Below are 20,725 nucleotides of genomic sequence, written 5' to 3'. Positions count from 1 at the left end.
CGCTCTAAATAATTCAGTGCAGATATGAATGTCTCAGCATTAACACTACAAAATAATAATTTATCATATCTGCAGCATTTAATATAAAGACTAAATATGACTTCAGACTTCATCACCTAAGGCACGTTTACTCGTAACAGAGCAACACTACTTTCAGTCAGTAGGTGGAGATGTTCTCTTCACAGACAGATGAGGACATGCCATAGGTATGATTTCACATCCAACAGCAGGACAGTGATTAACCAGGAAAAAAGGCATATACACTGCTAATCATTAATGTGTGGTTCATTCTTTCTGTAGGGCTCAGAGACAGTCATCTTCCCATGTGAGCGTTGGCTTGCCAAGTCAGAGGACGATGGAGAAACAGTGAGAGAGCTGGTACCCTCTGATATCATCACTGAGAAACTCTCACGAGATGGAAATCTCAAAGTCACTGAAGTCGAGGTGGATGATGCCCTGGAGAGTACGTTAACACTCTTGAAAATGCAGTCAATTCCATTTGCCAAAATGTGTACCATCAGGAGTGCTGAAATACTTGTAGTGCTCTGTTGTGGTCGGTGTTTGTGTCTGTCCCTACCCACCTCTCTGAACATTAGTTGGTAAACTGCAGACAATTTTCCCCCCAGGCGTCCCTGTCCCTGGATGAGTCACTCTGTTATGACAGTGGCATCAAACAGTGATGAAAATTGCTTTTTTTTCACTCTATTTTCTGCCAGTCGCCTCAAACAGTTCCCCTGTGTGCCTGTCTGTGATCATTTCCCCCACTACAGCTCACACATACAAAGTGTCAGTGATAACAGGTGATGTTTATGGCGCCGGCACCGACGCAAACGTCTTCCTCACCATTTATGGAGACCTGGGTGACACTGGAGAAAGGAAACTCAGCAAATCAGAAACAAATAGCAACAAGTTTGAACGAGGATCTGTAAGAAAGCACTGATTTTTACACTTCTTTTTATAATAGTGTTCCCATGTTCAGCAGTTTGAGCAGTTTGTTTCAGAAGTTCAGTGAAATATGCATTACATTTATTTCATTAGGTGGATAAATTCACTATAGAGGCAGTTGACCTGGGCCAGGTTTTCAAGATAAAAATCCGCCATGATAACAGCATGGTGAGCCCTGACTGGTACTTGGACCAGGTTGAGGTGGTGGATGTGGATACGGAAGAAGTCTTCCTCTTCTTGTGTGAACGCTGGTTGTCCAGAAAGAGGGAGGACAGATGCATTGAGAGGGTCTTCTATGTCAAGGTAAGGTGTCTGAAAGGTTAGTTTGAAATCACATGTACAGATTTATAACAAAGTAGGATGATAAAGTAATGTAACACTTTAAGTTATCAAAAGCCAAATAGTTACAGACTATATACAGACGCTAGTTCTGACAGAGTGGGTCAGATATTTTGAATTATTGAACATCAAATTCAGTGGTGGTTGAAGGTCATCCAGTTGTGGTGACACATATTCAGTCAAAAGGTCAAGGTCAACATTTGCACTAACTGATCTCTCGTTGAAGAAAAATGGACCAATGATTTGATTGCATATGATCTCACAATGTACATAATTAAACACTTTGAAAACCACTGAGTACATAGAACAAGTCTGATTATCATATCTCATCAATAGCTTTTGTAATACATTTTTAAATTGTAAACAGACTTTGTGGACACCCTGTATTTTCCCTCACTCAGCAGAAAAGTCTGATACCCATCACTGATCACTACCGGAGCTAAATTATCCAGAATATTTATAGATCATTACATCAGTGCCGATTGATCAGTCTATCTCTACTCGACTCCAGGATGTTTTAATCGAAAGCATGCACATAAATGTCTTTTTCCTATATATATCCAGGGCTATGAGGGTGTGAGGGAGGGTCTGAACAGCAAAAAGAACTCAGCCCTGATGGTGAAAAGTGTTGACAGTAACATGAACAAGAAAAACAAGAAAAAGAAGGAAGAGGAAGTTGAGCTCCCAAGTAAGAAAGCTCAGTTACTAACATCACGAGTGCATCTGAGATCTGTCTGTCTGTGTGTGTGTGAGACCTGTTGTAATATTCTAACACACACATCTATGCATAATGCCACTCTTCTGTGAATAAATAAGCACTGTTCCCTTCCCTTGTGCAGTCATACCATACCACATCACCATTTGTACCGGGCTCGATAGGGATGCGAGCACCACCAGCAGGCCTTATGTGATCATTATCGGGGCCAATCAGACCCAGACAGCGAGACTGTGGCTGGACCTGGAGGATGGGCGGAAGGGCTTTGAGGCTGGCTCTCTAGAGAGCTTTGAGTCCCAGGGTTCAGACGTGGGGGAGATCAAAAAGGTTGAGGTGAGGGAGGGGGGCGAGAGCCTTTAGAGTTTGAATGACACACATGAACCTTCAGAAAAATACACCTACATTTCTCCAAGTGATTGTTTTTTCTACTTCCCTGCAGCTCGGTCATGATGGGGCCACTCCAGAGAGCTGCTGGCTCGTTGATGAGCTGGCTGTTGCTGTGCCAACCAAAGGGGTTAAATATATCTTTGCTTGTAAGTGCTGGCTGGCCAAAGATCGTGGAGATGGCTTGACTGCAAGAGTATTCAATGTGCTGGATGCAGAGGCCATTTCCATCTTCCAGAAGGTACGTTAAAGTGAGAAAATGTGTACATTTAACGCCATATTAATGCCTCAGGGTTTTTTTAATGGTTAGTTTGGTGTTGAGTTCCATATTCACTCATTAATTATTTTGAGTTTGATGTTCAGTGAATTAGATAGATAGATAGATAGATAGATAGATAGATAGATAGATAGATAGATAGATAGATAGATAGATAGATAGATAGATAGATAGATAGATAGATAGATAGATAGATAGATATTACTTTGACAAAAAAATAACCATAGTTAACTTCAGAAATACATTATGCATTTTCAGTGTCATTCATTAGAGGGTGGACATGACATCTGCCACTTAAACAATGGGTTGTTTCCTTCTCCAAACCTTCACCTTTTCATTCAGTGCCTTTTGTTGGCAGTATTTTGTATTGTTTTCATGCCATTTTGCAACACAGTCATCTAGTAGAGAATAATTTTATTGATATATTTAATTGTTGTAATCATGAAGATACATGACCAGTGATCTTTTTGTATGGTATCGCAAACTCAGCAATTGAAAAATCAGTTTATCAGAAGGTAAGTTAGCATTCAGTATTATGGTAACTAACATTAAATGCAGTTATTTCATTGGACATGAATGAGATCGTTTGAATTTGTTGCGCACATATGTAAACACTATTTTTGTGTTGAAATACTTTCTATGTCAATGATAGCAACAATAACAACAACAACTCCCAAGATCCCATACTTAAGATCAGTTCTTCTTCTATTCCTCCTGCTCATTTTTTATGGGTATTTTCAGAATCGTATTTTGGATCCTACATACAAATGAAATGTATGCTACATGCTATGCTTTGCAGCTGTAGACAGACAGACAGACAGACAGACAGACAGACAGACAGACAGACAGACAGACAGACAGATAGATAGATAGATAGATAGATAGATAGATAGATAGATAGATAGATAGATAGATAGATAGATAGATAGATAGATAGATAGATACTTTATTAATCCCGAGGGAAATTCAAGTATTCAGCAGCTTTACATAGAGCACAAGAAGGCAAAAAACAGACAGACCAAAACAAAACACAACAGTGGGTTAGTAGCCAGGTTGACATTAAGGTTAGTATATGTACTCTAAAAGACACTTGCTAAAGAACTAAAGAGCTACCTCTAAAAGAGCTTCCGGTACAATACTGTAAATAAAGACTTCTGGTTGTATTTACAGGGCAGTGATATAAAGTGAAACAGTGATATAAAGTGTAGCGGTGATATAAAGTGAATCAGTGATTTAAGTGTAACGGTTATTTAAGTGATCTAAGGTGGTTACAGTGAGCTGTAATGAGAACATTAATGTAGCTGCTGACGTAGTCACATGACCATCAGCCCTGTAAAAATGGTTACAGTTTCCTGTCAGTTGTTGACAGATGTAAAGATTGCGTTAACATAGGTAGCCTGGTAAAGATGTTTGATACAAATACCATTGTTCATATTGGTTTCATGTTTGTTTCTACAGTACCAAACATTAGCTCAAGCACGTTTCTTAACAACTGTTTGCATGAAAATAAATTGCACTGTATAGAGGTTTTATGTACTTACACTTGTAGTTATTCATTTCCTCTGCCACACACTGCTGTTATGACCATAATTTCCTGAGCTGTGTATCCATATATATTTACGTAAAGAATGAACTCTAGCCCGGACTTCAGCAGAGAATATGGTGGAAATGCACTAATGGCTGTAATTGCCACCATCAGACCAAACAAGAAGATGAGGGTGACTGTAATGCATTGTGGGATTCAGTATAGCTTGGGTGGCATACTGATAAACTTGGCTGGACTACAGCACATATTAGGGTATCATTGTCAAACTGCAGATTTTCAGGTTTTATATATATATATATATATGTGTGTGTGTGTGTGTGTATGTGTGTGTGTGTGTGTATATATATGTATATACACACACACACACACACACACACATATATATATATATATATATATATATATATATATATATATATATATATATATACAGGGTGGGGAAGCAACATTTACAATATTTTGAGGCAGGGATTGAAAGACAGTGTATGACCAATTAGTTTATTGAAAGTCATGAGAATTTATTTGCCACAAGAAAATTGACATAATAGAAAATGTTTTTATTCTATGTGTCCTCCTTCTTTCTCAATAACTGCCTTCACACGCTTCCTGAAACTTGCGCAAGTGTTCCTCAAATATTGGGGTGACAACTTCTCCCATTCTTCTTTAATAGTATCTTCCAGACTTTGTCGTAATAGTTTTGCTCATAGTCATTCTCTTCTTTACATTATAAACAGTCTTTATGGACACTCCAACTATTTTTGAAATCTCCTTTGGTGTGACGAGTGCATTCAGCAAATCACACACTCTTTGATGTTTGCTTTCCTGATTACTCATATGGGCAAAAGTTTCTGAAAAGGTATGGATAATAGTGTTAGGTATGATTATGACATCAATATATGTTTGGTTTCAAAACAATTGACGTAGTGCCTGCTGAGAAAAAACAACTAAATGTTCATTGTAAATTTTGCTTCCCCACCCTGTATATATATATATATATATATATATATATATATATATATATATATATATATATATGTATACATATATATATATATATATATATATATATATATATATATATATATATATATATATATTACTTTCATTCAGAAATACCAGTATGCCAGTACAGTAGTAGGCAGCATACCACCATACTTCATGATATAGTTATAGTTTTTGTGACATATCCACTCTGATGCCTTTTGTCATTGTTGTGATCGCAAACCCTGAATAACACTGTGCATTTAAAGTCATGCACTTTCTGCTGATGTAAACTTAGTCCGGTCTTTTCATTCCAGGTCATTTACGAGGTCACGGTGGTAACTGGAGATGTGCAGAATGCAGGCACAGACACCATGATCTTCATGTCTGTGTTTGGGGCCAATGGCAGCACAGAGGAGATGCTGCTGCAGAAGAATGAGGACAGGTAAATATGTACAGCTCCATCCTTTTTTTTTGTTTTTTACAACAGTTAATATATGGTAGTTTAATTCTAAACTGTATGTTGAATATATAGGTTTGAGCGTGGTCAGGAAGACACATTCACCATGGAAATTGATGACATCGCCCCACTGAGGAAAATGAGACTTCGTATTGATGGCTCAGGCAGTCGACCTGACTGGTTTCTTGATCAGGTCAGTTCATGTAGCTCATGAATTTAACAACAGAGCAAACAGTCGAAAATGTTCAAGAGATACAGTGTCTTTGACCAAAAATTGTTGACAACAGGTAAAAATGTGAAAGGGTAAAAAGGGTTAAAAATGCTCAATATACACTGGTTCCCTTCCTTTTTTCTTTTGATTTTTGATCATCATTTTGATCTTTTTTTAGCTGTTATTTAAGAAGAATAAATTCTAGCTTGCATCTATAAAACATGAAGCCGTAAACATAAAGAGCAGAACAGTAATTGTTAGCTTCTTCCAAAAATCAATAGTACAAAGCAGTCGCAGGTATGTGTTTTTATCCTGGTACTGTGCGCTGTAGGTCACAGGTTCATTCAATCTATTATATCACACAGACAAATATCGCACACACATCTATCATTGCCTGCAGGAGAGTGGTCAATGATTCATCCACCCACGAAGATACACGCACACACACGCACACACATACACACACACACACGTACACACACACACATGCACAGCAGGGCTCAGAGTTCCTAGAGTGAGCATATTGACCCATTTTATCCATCATGCTGCTGTTACCGGTATTGTAGACACACAAAAACACACAACACACATGCACAAATCAGCCCAGTAATAAGCACTGTGTGTTTCTGCACTATTCAGCACAAGGAAACAGAACATTATGTGCGTATATACCATTTATAAACATTGTTAAATGAATGCATTTATATTGTTATGCAGCTGTGTTTAGTACTTTTTCCTTTCTTCTGGAACTGCGAGGACAATATCACATCTTGCCTCCAAATTCAATCTGATGTTTCAGGCCGGCTACTCTGATGAAAAAGAACACATTTCCTATGCAAATGTCTTCTCTGGTAAAGGCACCATGCCTGCAGAGCAGCGGAGCAGTCAGGAACAATACCAAGCCCTGTCCCTCCGTGCCTGGGACTTAGCGACTGTGAACATCTCCTTGACTTGACCCTGCACAGAGCCTTGTGTGTTCAGCATCACAAGCAGATGTGCTGTCTTCATAGATTGCTGGGTTTGTGTATTGAAATGGACACAACAGTGAGCCAGGCAACCGGGCAGCATAATAATCTGTCCAAATAACTATGCAGAGCTGAAAGCAAATACACGCATGACTGCCAGAGTCAAGAGTTTGACTAATAACAAAACGCTTTCCAGCAGCACTAGCAGGAGACACCTACAGGTTTGTGTTCATACGGGAAACATGGTGGTGTATGTCACTGTATGCAGTGATGGAGAGGAACAAAGTACTATTAGTTAACTATTGCATTTAATGTACACATTTAATGTACTTGTACTTGACATTTTCTGTTTCATGCATCTTTATAGTTTATACAATTACACCACATCTCAGAGGCAGATGCTAGGTTTCCCTTCTTGTCCAGTGAAAACTACGTAGGTATATCAACATGTATTTATAAAGACTTTTGGTAAACTGGTAAATTAAGTCTTTCATCTATGGGTTTAGAAAATTCTCCTTCTTAAGTTTATTTTTGTTTTTGATATATTGTATTATTGTCATGAAATGGACAGAGTTTATTTTATTTATTTGTTGTTTTTTTTTTACTTATTTTTTATTAAAATTTTCTTGAACTATTACAGTGGAAAGGTGAAACACATATATATTGTTGAGTATTCAACTTTGCGATTAAGCATCATGTCTTTGATGTCCGGTAGTAGAAGAAATGGTGGTGGCGTCCTCTTTCTGTCTTCTATAATTTGTCCATTTAGCCCACTTGTTATCAAATTGGGACTCTTGCAGTCTCAGTTTATGTGTCAGTCCCTCCATAATATAGATCTCCTCCACAGTGCACGCCAACTGGTCCATGGTCGGGAGTGTTAGTTTGTACCACAATCTTGTGATGGACTTTTTACTTGCAGATAACAATATTTTAATTAGGTACTGATCCTCTTTTTGTACTACCTCACCCGTCAAAAGTACCAAGTACAGTACCTTACAAGATATTATAGGTATTTCATATGCTATTATTTTTTTTAAGGTCTGCCATATTTTGTTCCAGTATGGTTTTATCTTTTGGCAAGTCCAAAATATATGCGTATGGTCTACATCCATGAGTCTGCATGATCTCCAGCATGGTTGGTGGATTGTTACCACTCCCCTCCTGATTTTAGGAGTAATAAAATATCGGATCAAATTTTATTTTTGTTTTTGATATGGGTATTATTACTGCTACAAAAGGGACAGAGTTTATTTTGATGTGAAATGCTGTTGCAAAATGGACAGAGTCTATCCTTCTTATGTACAGCATTTTTGTGTTTTGTGCTTTGTCAGAATTTAGTCTGATATGTGGAGGATTTTGAGTTACTAATGGGATCTGACAGGAATTTACGGTAGGAAGAAGGATGGGTGGGATAAGGGGGCGGGAGATTACAAATTAAACTTCATCCCGCTCCTTTTCGACTCTTTTCCTTTCTTTTTATATAAATCTTTTTGTGGTTTGGTTTTAATGTTATATTCGAAATAAACAAGCAAACAAATAAACTCTGTAAAATCCCTATTGGATTCACTGGAAAATGAGTTATCACAAAGTTGAAAATTGTTTTTCTGAGTTTGGGAAAAGTTGAGTCGTAGACACACAGCTCTCACAGGACTTATCATTAGCATCATCGTATAATTGCTTAACTCATATTTTTGGCCAAATTCTGATATCTGCATAACTTTACTCTCTAAACACTGCTGCTTCATTTTGCATCACTGGCTATAATCTGAAAAAAACATGACTTCGGCAATTATGCTATGAGGCTAACGATGTGATGATCTTACAGAATATGATGCATTGCTGTAAACTAAACTACCAACAGTATATAAAGGAGTTTAAAGAAGCTTCCAACATGGAACTTGCACATTAATGCAGCAGTAGAATTACTCCAAAAGTATCTGCAGTATAAAATTGGAAAACACTGACAGGAACCATTTTAGAATTTGATAGGGTTTTTAAATATGGAATTAATAATTTTACTTAAGTATGTGACTATATGATACAACTTAACATTAAACCAATTAAAGATTACCTTTTAACTTTCCAGCACAATGTACTTAAAGAATGTAGAAATTGATCCACACATTCACAGTTTAATCACAAAAAACCCCAAAAACCAAATTAATAGCCATAATAATTTAAGATCCCAAATGAGTGAAAATATACATGGACTTAATATCACATAGTGTGCATCCATTCACTTGTCACACACTTTCTAGTTGTGCTCTGACTGTTTTCCTCATGGACAGAATTGTGACATTTGGGAACAAGTGCAATATCATATTTAAAGAGCCGACTCTGTGCATCCAGGTAATCCTGCGTGACCTGACCACAGAGGAGGTGTCTGTGTTCACCTATGAAGACTGGCTTTCTAGGACTCGTGGACCCAAGAGAACCGTGATCTGTGAAATGCCAGCTGTGGTGGATGAGGAGATGATGGTGGAGCCCACCACCTACATCATCCAGGTCAAGACCAGTGATCTTTCAGGTATCTCAACACATTGGTTACATTGTTATGTATTTCTGTACCTAAATTGTGCTTTGTACATTGCATCTGTTTATATCAAGTCGTATATTACCAGAGTTTAAAAGCACAGGACCCAGTGTTGATCTTTGTGAACATCTGGGTCATTCTCTCCATTTTAGCATCTGTGAAGTAGATGAATTCAATGGATGCATGCATTTCAAGTTTGTATAGATTATGCATTCCAGAAAAATCCACCATCCATCAGTTAAAGGGCACCTGTAGTGAATTTTCATTGCTACCTGTTTGGCTGCTTCTATAAAACTGGTTCCTAAAAGCAAGACAAAGGAGCTAAACATTTAAACCAGATGTAGACTAATGTTATGAAGCAAGTTTGGAAGCACTTTGGGTCTCTTTTAAAAAGAAATATTTACTGAGATGAAAGAGGAACTATTTTTCAGATAAAACACATTTTTATATTAAAAAACCTGCATGTCTGGATTAGAAAAACCACTTCAATCGTCAAATTTAACACAGTGTTTTTATTTATAGCAGTATATAAGACCATTTCAAGCCATGTTTTCCAGATAAAATGCACCGAGGTAGTTTTTCACGTCCCAATTTTGGTCCTGTTTTTGGCCCAAATATTTGATTAAAAATTCATTAATTTTGGGATGGCTCAGCGCAGGAGTATATTTTTTGGGGAATTTATCTGAGGTCATCATTAAGTCCATCCAGTGGGGAAATATGTCTAAATTTCACTTTTATTATTGGGTCTAAAAAGCTGGCAAAGTGCCAGGTACCAAAATGAACTCAGTTTCATAGAAGCACCCATTTCAAATGATCACATATAATACTAGCAGTTTTGTCAGGTAACTAGCCTGTTGTCAAGTACACATGAGTACTAAGACATGTTTTCCTCCTTCACGGGCTGTTCCAACACTGGTAGTGACGCAGACCCGTTGTATTGTCTGATTACCTGGGCTGTGATGGACTGGTCCCTGACCCCGTTCAACAGACACCAGTCTAAGATGACACATTATTGGCCAGTACTGGGTCGCCTCTCTAGGATAATGGGGGAGTGCAAAGTTTATGGCTGCACAAGCAACAAGCACGAACACATGCTTTCCACTCAATCTCGCTCACTGACTGCTGCATGTTTACTCACACTCGATCACCCTGGAAACAACGATGGTACGTCACTTACGACCGGCGATGGCTGCTTCCCATAGGTTCTGCCCCCGCCCCTAATTCATGTAATAAAAAGGTCCAATGTGGTGCATTTATGGTGATTTTTTACTGAATTTGCACCTCTATTTCTTATAAGTAACACACAGAGCACAAATAATGTTGTAAGCATGACCAGTACAGGTACACTTTAATGCTTCCACCGTTGGCAAAGCAGCATATCAGATCCTGACATCGCCTTTTATCAACACGGCTACTGGCTCACCATCTCCTGTACAGGAAATCTAAAGGCAGCTGATTAATTCCATCTGACCTCTGATCAGAGCTCTGATGATGAGGTTTTGAAACACCTTAAAAGAAAAGCTTTTGGGCTGTTTGTCGTCGACTCTCAAAAAGCTGACTTGAAAGCAGAGGATGGGTGGCTGTTTATTTAACTCATAAAGACCCAGTGCTACTTTTGTGGTAGTCCTCAAATGAAGTTTTCTCTATATTTAACCTTTCTTAAGTGATTTATCACCATTTATTGTAACGTTATCCTCTTTATCTTAAGTTTTTTCAGTGTAAATCATGTATTTTCCTATATTTAATTCACTGATCCTGTAGATATTCATTAAAGCTCAGCGTAAATTCAAAAGTTATTAGAATAAATTGAAAAAAATGAGGAAAAAGTCACCTTTTCAGCAAAAATGTCTGTAACTAAACATAAAAACAAAAGTCTCCATCCACTGTTGTTCATCCAACTCCATGGGTTTTACTGGTGAATCAGTGTTGTAGAAGATGACGGTGTTTCCACGTTCACTAAGGAGCCTCTGAACGTCTAAATGGGTCATATCTGATGACCACTAAAAAGGTGACAAACTGCATTTTACACCAAATATTTACATGTATTGATAGAATTAAAGGATCAATAGGTATTAAACAGTTTAGATCAGTGTATGGTTTTGGTCAACGGTGGGTGTTGGGGTCTTTATGGGTTCATTTCTCACCCCTGTAATACAGAGCATGTTTGTCTGCAATCTCTTTGTTTCAGTCTCTTTGGAAAGTTTGTGATGCATAAAGAGAATATTGTTATCAGTCGAACATTTTCTCTTTTGTGCGTTTTACATTTTCTTCATTTGACCTTTACTTGTGCACTTTTTTTTTATTTTGATGAGAGAAGTGGAATAACTGGTTGGACTGTAACATGCATATGAAAGACACCTCCTCCATCTGCTCTATTCCTTTTCTTCATGCAGTATTTTCTATAGCTCCATAGTGCCTTCTGATCAATACGATAGTCGGGCTACGAGTCTGAGCCGACTTCAAAGGGCTTCTCTCTGCCCTTGGCAGTTACTGGAAACTAAGATGAAGCCCTGCACCGCTGTGGCTCCGGGAGAAATAATGAGCCGGGCTGATCCACAAACACACACTCATGCAGACAGTGTAGCGACTACATCACACAGTTTAAAGTAATGGACTCCTCTGGGGTCTGCGTAGAATGATCCACAGTTGTGATGAAACAAGACTCACACCAGGCAGGAATATACACATGTGTAGGGAGACATATGAGAAGAAAGTTGTCCCTTATAAGCAAACACTGACAGACAAACATCAACTTAAGCAGCTGTTTTTCATATTCACCATGTCCTTCAACACATTTATATTTTATATGTATCTGACACATAATAAAATAATAAAGCACAGAGGGACAATAGACATGTTCTTTTTGTCTCTGTGCTCCTCATTTTCCTCTTCTCATCACATGGTTGGGAGCTGATTAGTTAGAGCTCTTATCTCAGGGCTCTGAAATGTTAACATGTATTAGCAATTCAACAAAGCACTTGGAAATGTATAATGTAGTTTCCATGTTCACTTTCATCATTCTGTTCCAGAGGAAAATCAAAAATGTATTTATAATGGACATGTAAGTCATTTAATGTCAATAAAGCCATGCCATTTTGGAATGGAAGAATCATTGGAATGTCAGCCCTTCATAATAATTTAAGCTTCGATGTCCTTTTTTGTATCAAACATTATCTTCCTATAACCCAGCTATGTGTTTTCTGTCCATGTTTGTGAGCAAGAGTTTCACAACTTTATACAGAAAAAAGAATAGAAAAGAAAACTGTCCACCACAAAGGACATTCCATAAAAAATTTAAAAACTGCATCTGAAAAAACTGTTGCATCATGATGTTTCCAATATAGGCACTTATTTAATAAAAAACAAAAAAAGCTTGTACTTTGCTGACATTTCCTGGGTCTTAGGAGGTTAAATATACATCCTTTTCAGTATATTGTAATTTGTCTGAGAGCAAACTAGTTTTCTGCACCTCCTCAGTCTACACACTGTCGAAAATCTGCCCCATGACAGAGGATTAGGAGTAGATTTTTAATGATCACAATCAGAGGGGGTTTTAAAACATAGTCTGTAATGAGCGGTAGGGGGGCACTTTTTGTCTTTGATAGCTATAATTACTGATGGGTGATAAGACTCATCACAAAGCACCATGGTAGTCCCTGTAACTGGAATACTTTGGCTTCACTTTTTCATAGTGGCCTGAAATGGCATCCAGTCAGTAGTCGCTTTTCCATTGGACATCCGCGCAAAACTTTACCAGTATTTACTAAATGTCAAAAAAACAGAAGTGTGTAATGTCAGTTTTTCCATTAAATCACAAATGCAGTGATTTGTTTATTTATTATTGCGAGATGACAGGAGAAGTCATTCCATAAACATGGCAACAAACATAAATATGGTGTTGATTTACAAATATGTTCATTATTATTATATATTACCCAGTGGTTCCCAACCTTTTTTGGCCCATGACCCCATTTTAACATCACACATTTCTGATGACCCCAGACATTCAAAACAGAGACTTTTTTTTTTTTTGCTAAAATTAATTTGTTATGATCATGTAATAGTTTGCTATACTACGTTGCAAATAAGTGTTAATTTTACATGACATTTAGTCTATATAATGTATATTATTATGAATGGAGGCAGAAAAGCCAGGTGTAGATTACTGCACAAAGAGAGAATTGGATTTTACTTGGTCAGGATATGTACAGTCAGTCCAGCTTGGATTTACAAGACTGACAATTAATACTGAACAAACAAGAACTCAAACTATGAATTATGAAAGAGCTGCAGCATCTGAAACCGACCACAATGAACATGTGACAGATAAACGGAACCACAGTGCTACAGTTTCACACTCACAGTTTGTCTTTTATGGATTGGGATTGTCTCTGTCAACTCACCATATATTTTCTATTAGTAAGGTTTTTGGGTTTTTTGTAATCAATTACTAGAAATTTCAGGTGACCCCATTTGAATTCTAGGCGACCCCATGTGGGGTCCTGACCCCAAGGTTGAAAAACACTGATATTACCCCTCTGTCCCATACTAAATAAGAAAATGATTCAGTTTCCTGGTGTGTCCACACATACTGCGCCATGTTTCTTTTTAAACTCTTCTTCTTTACTTGTAACATCTGTCGACATCTGTTTTTTTTTTTTTAATTCACGTGACTCTAGTTGCAGAAAATGGTTTTTCCATTGCAGTACGCCCAAAAAACGACCTCTTGCCAGTGCAAAAAATTTTAATTGAAATTGTTGTTTTTTCCATTAGGTAATTTTTTTATGCACAAGTTATAATTTGAGGGTCAATTTAAAAGCAACTAGTCATCTTGTATATTGAGTCTTTCAATTTGAAAAGCATGGAGACAGCTGTAGAAAGAAGGTGTTTATTTTCAGTTTCAGTACTTTTTCCTTTGGTGTCCCCCTCCTGTAGCTTTAAAAAGCCAATATGTTCATCTTCACGGGACACATAAAAGAAGAGCATACAAAGAGGGAAAAACTCAGTCTTTCCCCCCTTTTTTTTCTCTCCTTTTTACCTTAGGGGCAGGCACCGATGCGAACGTGTGGATCATCATTTTTGGAGAGAATGGAGACACAGGGACACTGGCACTCAGAGAGTCCAGCAAATCCAACAAGTTTGAACGCAAACAGGTGGACACGTTTCGCTTTACAGACATCCTCAGCCTGGGGGATCTCTCCAAAGTACGAGTCTGGCATGACAATACAGGTCAGCCGCTCAGACAACAGTCAGTCTGCATTGTCATCGTCATTTTTTGTGCAATATACAGTGTGGTGCCAAACTGTAATACATTACAGACTACTTGTTACTGTTATTTAAAAGTAATTCCTTACCTTATAATATTACTGTGTTACATGACTCCTGTATTACTTTTGAGTTACATACAGATGCATACATTTGCGCCCTGAAGTACATGTGGATGATGGTTCAGTAAGTAACGCTATGGTCTACGATGTTCAAATCCCAGCAGGAACGCTTGCGTTTTTTTCAACAACTCAAACAAACATGTTCAAACAGGGGGTGCAGCACTCTGTTTTTCAGCTCACGGGTATCAATCACTAGAAGCAGGAGCTCTCAACATTTAAAACTGAATTACACCTAAAGTTATTATCACACAGTAATCAATCAATTATGTATTTAATCTGCAGAATCTGAACTAAATGTATGTGAATAAATATTTGTGCTTTTTAAACTATTTTTTTTGTATTTTAAGGTGTTTTTTCTCACAAAACTGTTATGTTAGCACTCTCCACTGTAACAAGACACTCACACTTTCTCCACATTCTCCTTCCTGGCATGACTCTAAGGTGTCAGATCCTAATTATTTTGACATTTGCAGACAGATAAAAAGGTAAGCAAAACATCCATATCAAATTTGCCATCAATTGGTGTGTATTTAGCAATTTACAACAACTTGTAATCAGGATGTCTGTTTCTCAATTTTACATGAGGTCCAGAGCCCTTGGGTTTACTGGTCATCACTCTGACAACCAAATTATAGATAAAGACACATGGATTTGATAATCTGGAAGTACTTTGTCTAAACTAACTCTGTGTACAGTTTCACTGATAAAGAAGCCTGTATTGTGAGTAAACCAGGGACCCCTAGGATTCTCATAGTGTGGAACTGCCAGTCAGTTGGAGAAGGTCATTCTGCCATACTCAGGTGCAGAGGAATTTATCCAGATCTAAAAGGAAGTTTTCTTCTATGAAAGTTAAATATTCTGAAAGTACTTTTGGAGAACTACACTTGAATCAAAATTCTGACTTTGAAAAGTTAAATCCAACATTTTTTTTTAGCATTTTTCTTGATTCTCCTTTGATATTGTTCGGCAGCCAGAAGCTTGAGGCAAGCTGCTATATTGTTGAGAGGTCCTGTCAGCCTTTGGCTTTGAGAGCCTGCTGTGCTTGTAGTGTTGATGATGCAAAGAGAAGAGCAGGCCGGCATCAGTGGCTGACTACCCCTTTACAACTAGCAGCATCACAGCCCTGCCTGCCTGCTGCCCCACCCTCCTGCCTGTTACACAAGTGTACCCTAAAAGCTGAAAAACAGAAAGCATCTAGGGCGCTGGTAGATCAATCCGCAACTGATAAAGAATTCTAACTAGTCATAGAAACGTTATCTTCCCTTGTCATTGCTGATCACAGGGATCATGCTAACTATCTTCTGTAAAGCAGGGTTAGGGTTAGTAATGAGCATACGTCCATGTGGACAATGGACTATCTTCTGCCGTCTGCACCCATTGGCTGAACACCGACGGAAATAGAACTGTACAGATGCATTTTTGATTCCTTAAGGTCTCATAGTCTTGCTGTTTCTTTTATTACTTTATTATTTATTACTGAACATTTATTATCAATACCTTACACTACTGTGTTTCAGCAAAAAGTAATCAGTTATTGTAATGCATTACTTTTGCAACACATTACTTCCAACACTGGCTATATACATATATATATGTGTATATGGGTCAGTGTGCTTTTTTATTGTTGTCGTAACCAAATAATTTCCTGCAAAGGATCAAAAAAGTATCTATCTATCTATCTATCTATCTATCTATCTATCTATCTATCTATCTATCTATCTATCTATCTATCTATCTATCTATCTATCTATCTGTCTGTCTGTCTGTCTGTCTGTCTGTCTGTCTGTCTGTCTGTCTGTCTGTCTAGCTTCATTATGAAAGCTCATGTTCATATACTGTAAACTGTGCAGTAAAATTGTAACTGATGCACTCATACATGTCTCATACATCATGGTGTGGTCTCGCTGTGTGCAGGTCCTGCTCCTGGATGGCACTTAGAGTACATAGACGTGAAGGATGAGCTCATGGATAAAACATTTCGTTTTCCCTCTGACCGGTGGCTCGCTAAAAATGAAGATGATGGACAGATAATGAGAGAGCTGCCCTGCGCCAACAATGACTACTTGGATCTCAATGAGAAGACAAGTAACAGCAGCACTCTGCATATTTTCATACTTGTTTACATGATTGTACCATGAGTTTTATGTTTAAGTGTCTTTTCAGTATTTTCCTTTTTTAGACCATGGGACAATTCACAGTAATTTTCAATGTCTCCTTTTTCAAAGAGTATGAAATTTGTGTCAGAACGGGAGACACGGCTGAGACTAAAGAAAATGCCTGGATTGTACTCGAGGGAAGGAAAGGCCGATCAAAAGAATTTGTTATGGAGAACTCCTCAAAGAAGAAGAGGTTCTTGCGGTAGGTACTTGCTGTGAGATTAACTCAATGAGCTGCACCTTGTTTGCATGAAAAAGCTTAAAGAAATGCACTCTCTGTCCCTTTAATTCTCCCTTTCTACTCGTTATGATAATCCCACCGGCACAGAGTACTTGAGTCTAGAGCAAGAGCTGCAGTCCGCTATTATGGCACTACAGCAGCCTGTTGAAAATTCATCCTGACACAGAACCAACGGCACACATGTGTATTAGAGGAATATAAAATGGACTCTTTAATACATTTATATTCCTGTCTTTTATAGGGGAAATGTTGACAGGTTTGAGTTCTCCTCCAAGAACCTGGGCGACATCGCTGGTATCTGTGTGGGCCACACACCCAAAGATGGAAAGAAAGTAAAAGGAGAGGTTTTCTGGCATTTGGAGGAGGTAGTTGTCACTGAAAGGGAGCTGGGAAACAAGTAAGTCTGGTTCTGTTCAGGGATTTCATTTACAAATGTGCAACTCTGAACAAACTTATAACATCATGACCCTGTAAAATCAAGCAGGATGCAGGACACCAAAAAAAAAGCTTTTTTGGCTTTTCACTGGCACTTGGTATACAGCACAGCCAGAGAGAGAATCACATGACATGATCTCCCTATATATACGAGGGCCGTTCAATAAGTTCATGGCCTCACCCAGAACAGAACAACACAGACTGATAATTTATATTTTATTTTTCAACATAATCTCCATTTACAGCAATGCACTTGGTCCATTGATGTTCAAGCATCACTATCCCATCACGAAAGAATGTAACATCCTGTATTATAACAACCAGTATTTCTGGGTGAGGCCATGAACTTATTGAACAGCCCTCGTATATACTGTATAGCCCTCCTGCCAGGTAACCCACACCTGGAGCCTAGGTCTCCCTCTGCATCAAGGGTGTCAAACTCCAGTCCTCAAAGGCCGTTATCCTGCAGGTTTTAGATCACAGGTGTCAAACATGTAGCCCGGGGGCCAAATCCGGCCCGCCAAAGAGTCCAGTCCGGCCCTTGGGATGAATTTGTGACATGCAAAAATTACACTGAAGATATTAACAATCCTTTTAGTTCAGGTTCCACATTCAGACCAATTCAATCTCAAGTGGGCAGGTCCAGTAAAATACTATCCTAATAACATAGAAATAATGACAACTCCAAATGTCTCTCTTTGTGAATGTAAATATTTTCATGTATTTCCACAAAAACAAAGTATAATTTCGCCAAAAAAAAAAATGCGAACAACCTGAACAAATATGAACAACCTGAAATGTCTTAAGAGAAGTAAATACAATTTTAACAATATTCTGCCTGCTGCTAAATGTTTGGTGTATTTGTAGATCCACTGTGGTCTGAAAGTTGTAATGTACATGTTTAAATGATAAACTGAAGCATAATATTGATAAAATTACACTTATTTTTTCAGTTTGTTCATGTTATTCACATCTTTTGAAAGGATAGTTTGTAGATGTAAACCTTTTCACAATGTAAATTTACCTTTTTCGCTCTAAAACATAGAGAAAAGTTTGGAGTTGACATTATTTATATATTATTCTGTTATTATTTTACTGGTTCAGCCCACTTCAGATCAAATTTAGCTGAATGTGGAACTGAACTAAAATAAATTTGACACTCCTGTTTTAGATATTTCCCTCTTTCAGCACACCTGTTTTAATTAATGATCAGCTCATCATCATGCTCCGCAGAAGCCTGATAACGATGTAATGGCTTCCAGGTGTGATGGAAGAGGGAAATATCTGAAACAGGGGTCTCAAAGTCATTTTCTTTCAGGTTCCACATTCACCCCACTTTGATCTTCAGTGGGCCGGACCAGTAAAATAATAACATAATAACCTATAAATAATGACAACTCCAAATTTTAGTCTTTGTTTTAGTGCAAAAAACCCCCCATTAAATTATGAAAATACTTACTTTTTTAAACTATCTAATCAAAAAAGATGTGAATAACCTGAAAAAACTGAAATTTCTTAAGAAAAATAAGTGCAATTTTAACAATATTCTGTCTCAACTTATCATTTGTCCATGTGCATTATGGATCAGATCTACAAAGACACTAAACACTGAGGAACAGGCAGAAAATTCTTAAAATTGTGCTGAATTTTCTTTAGACATTTCAGGTTGTTCATATTTGTTCAGGTTATTCACATTTTATTGTTACAGGATAGTTTGTAAATGTAAATATTTTCATAATTTAATGTTATTTTTTGCACTAAAACAAAGACAAAAATTTGAAGTTGTCATTATTTATAGGCATAATGTAGTTTTGTTTTTTTTTTTCAAATCAAACTGAGAAGAAAATGTGGAGTCATTGTTTTTTGTCGGTTCTTCTGCTGTTATTATTTGACTGTAGATCATATTGGTCTGTATGTGGAACCTGAACTAAAATGAGTTCCACAGCCTTGACTGTGGAATTTTTGCGCTTTGCAAATTCATCCCACGGACCGCATTGGAACCTTTGGTGGGACACATTTGGCCCCCGGGCCTCATGTTTGAGACCCCTGCTCTAAAACATACAGGATACCAGCCCTCAAGGACTGGAGTTTGACACCCCTGCTCTAGATACTACAAGAGCTCTCAGGATGCTACAGAATTCCATTCTCCCTTTTTCCCCTCCACCTCCAGGTACATCTTTAGTTGCAACTCCCTCATCCCCCTCTCTCCGAAAAGGGATGATTCCCTGAACTTCGAGTGCACCAAGGCCATCGAGAGCTTTGCCAGTAAAGCTCGAAGCCTCGTGCCCGTCAAGTACGAGATCATCGTAATCACAGGCGATGAGAAGGGAGCAGGTACAGATGCCAACGTATTCATCACTGTTTATGGCTCCAACGGAGATTCGGGCCGCCGGCAACTGCGGCAGAAGTTCCGTAACCTCTTCGAACGTGAGCAGACGGACCGTTTCATCCTGGAAATGCTGGACATGGGGGAGCTGCAGAAAGTTCGGGTAGAGCACGATAATTCTGGCGTCAGCCCAGGCTGGTTTCTGGATCGTGTTGAAGTCACGAACACAGCCAATGGTGTCACCACTATCTTCCTCTGTGGGAAGTGGCTGGACACCAAGAGGGCTGACGGCCAGATTGTCAGAGTGCTCTACCCCAAATACTAGAAAACAATGGTCTTTCTGTAAACTCTCATGGCAAAGAAAGATAATTTTTAAAAACATTGACCAAAGAGATTCTGCTCCGGCACTTTCATATCTCAGGAAATGAGACATAATTTTACATTACTATTTTTTATGCTATGATGAGATGTTTATTACTGACAATAGAGCCTTAAAAGAAATACTGTGACAATATTATCTGCGATCAGGAAATGGAATGTGCCATTCTTTTTAAATTTCATAGTAGCGTTGTCATTATGGACATTTTATAGATGATTAAACTCCTTTGTACTCAAAATCACAGTGATGGTCTGGTTTTATAATAGGGATCTGCAACCTTTATTGTGTAAAGAGTTATTTATGGCAATGAAGAAAAAAAAATCTGTCTGGAGAAGCAATAAATATTTGAGTCTTTTAGCCAGTGTGAAGAATATAAGAGAATTTATGAAGATATAAATGCAAAAATGGAATATAATAATTCATAATTTTCATAGCTCATTAGTAT

General features: G+C 37.9%; 1 protein-coding gene across 1 annotated transcript in view; it reads left to right on the top strand.

The window, feature by feature from the left end:
- The window catches only part of loxhd1a (lipoxygenase homology PLAT domains 1a), a 51,049-nt gene extending 30,553 nt beyond the window's left edge, over positions 1-20,496 (top strand). The window contains exons 29-42 of the mRNA XM_030150264.1: positions 301-463; positions 771-925; positions 1,039-1,248; positions 1,849-1,972; positions 2,124-2,332; positions 2,439-2,624; positions 5,505-5,632; positions 5,723-5,840; positions 9,173-9,350; positions 14,400-14,585; positions 16,658-16,828; positions 16,969-17,101; positions 17,382-17,537; positions 19,746-20,496. Of these exons, the coding sequence (XP_030006124.1) occupies positions 301-463; positions 771-925; positions 1,039-1,248; positions 1,849-1,972; positions 2,124-2,332; positions 2,439-2,624; positions 5,505-5,632; positions 5,723-5,840; positions 9,173-9,350; positions 14,400-14,585; positions 16,658-16,828; positions 16,969-17,101; positions 17,382-17,537; positions 19,746-20,226 (2,598 nt within the window). The 3' untranslated portion in view covers positions 20,227-20,496. The remainder of the gene's footprint in view (positions 1-300; positions 464-770; positions 926-1,038; positions 1,249-1,848; positions 1,973-2,123; positions 2,333-2,438; positions 2,625-5,504; positions 5,633-5,722; positions 5,841-9,172; positions 9,351-14,399; positions 14,586-16,657; positions 16,829-16,968; positions 17,102-17,381; positions 17,538-19,745) is intronic.
- Positions 20,497-20,725: the final 229 nt, after the last annotated feature.

Source organism: Sphaeramia orbicularis, chromosome 12 (assembly GCF_902148855.1).
Source record: "Sphaeramia orbicularis chromosome 12, fSphaOr1.1, whole genome shotgun sequence".
In the NCBI taxonomy this organism is placed as follows: Eukaryota; Metazoa; Chordata; class Actinopteri; order Kurtiformes; family Apogonidae; genus Sphaeramia; species Sphaeramia orbicularis.
The sequence above is the reverse complement of the archived record's forward strand: the minus strand, read 5'-3'. Positions and strand labels throughout refer to the sequence as shown.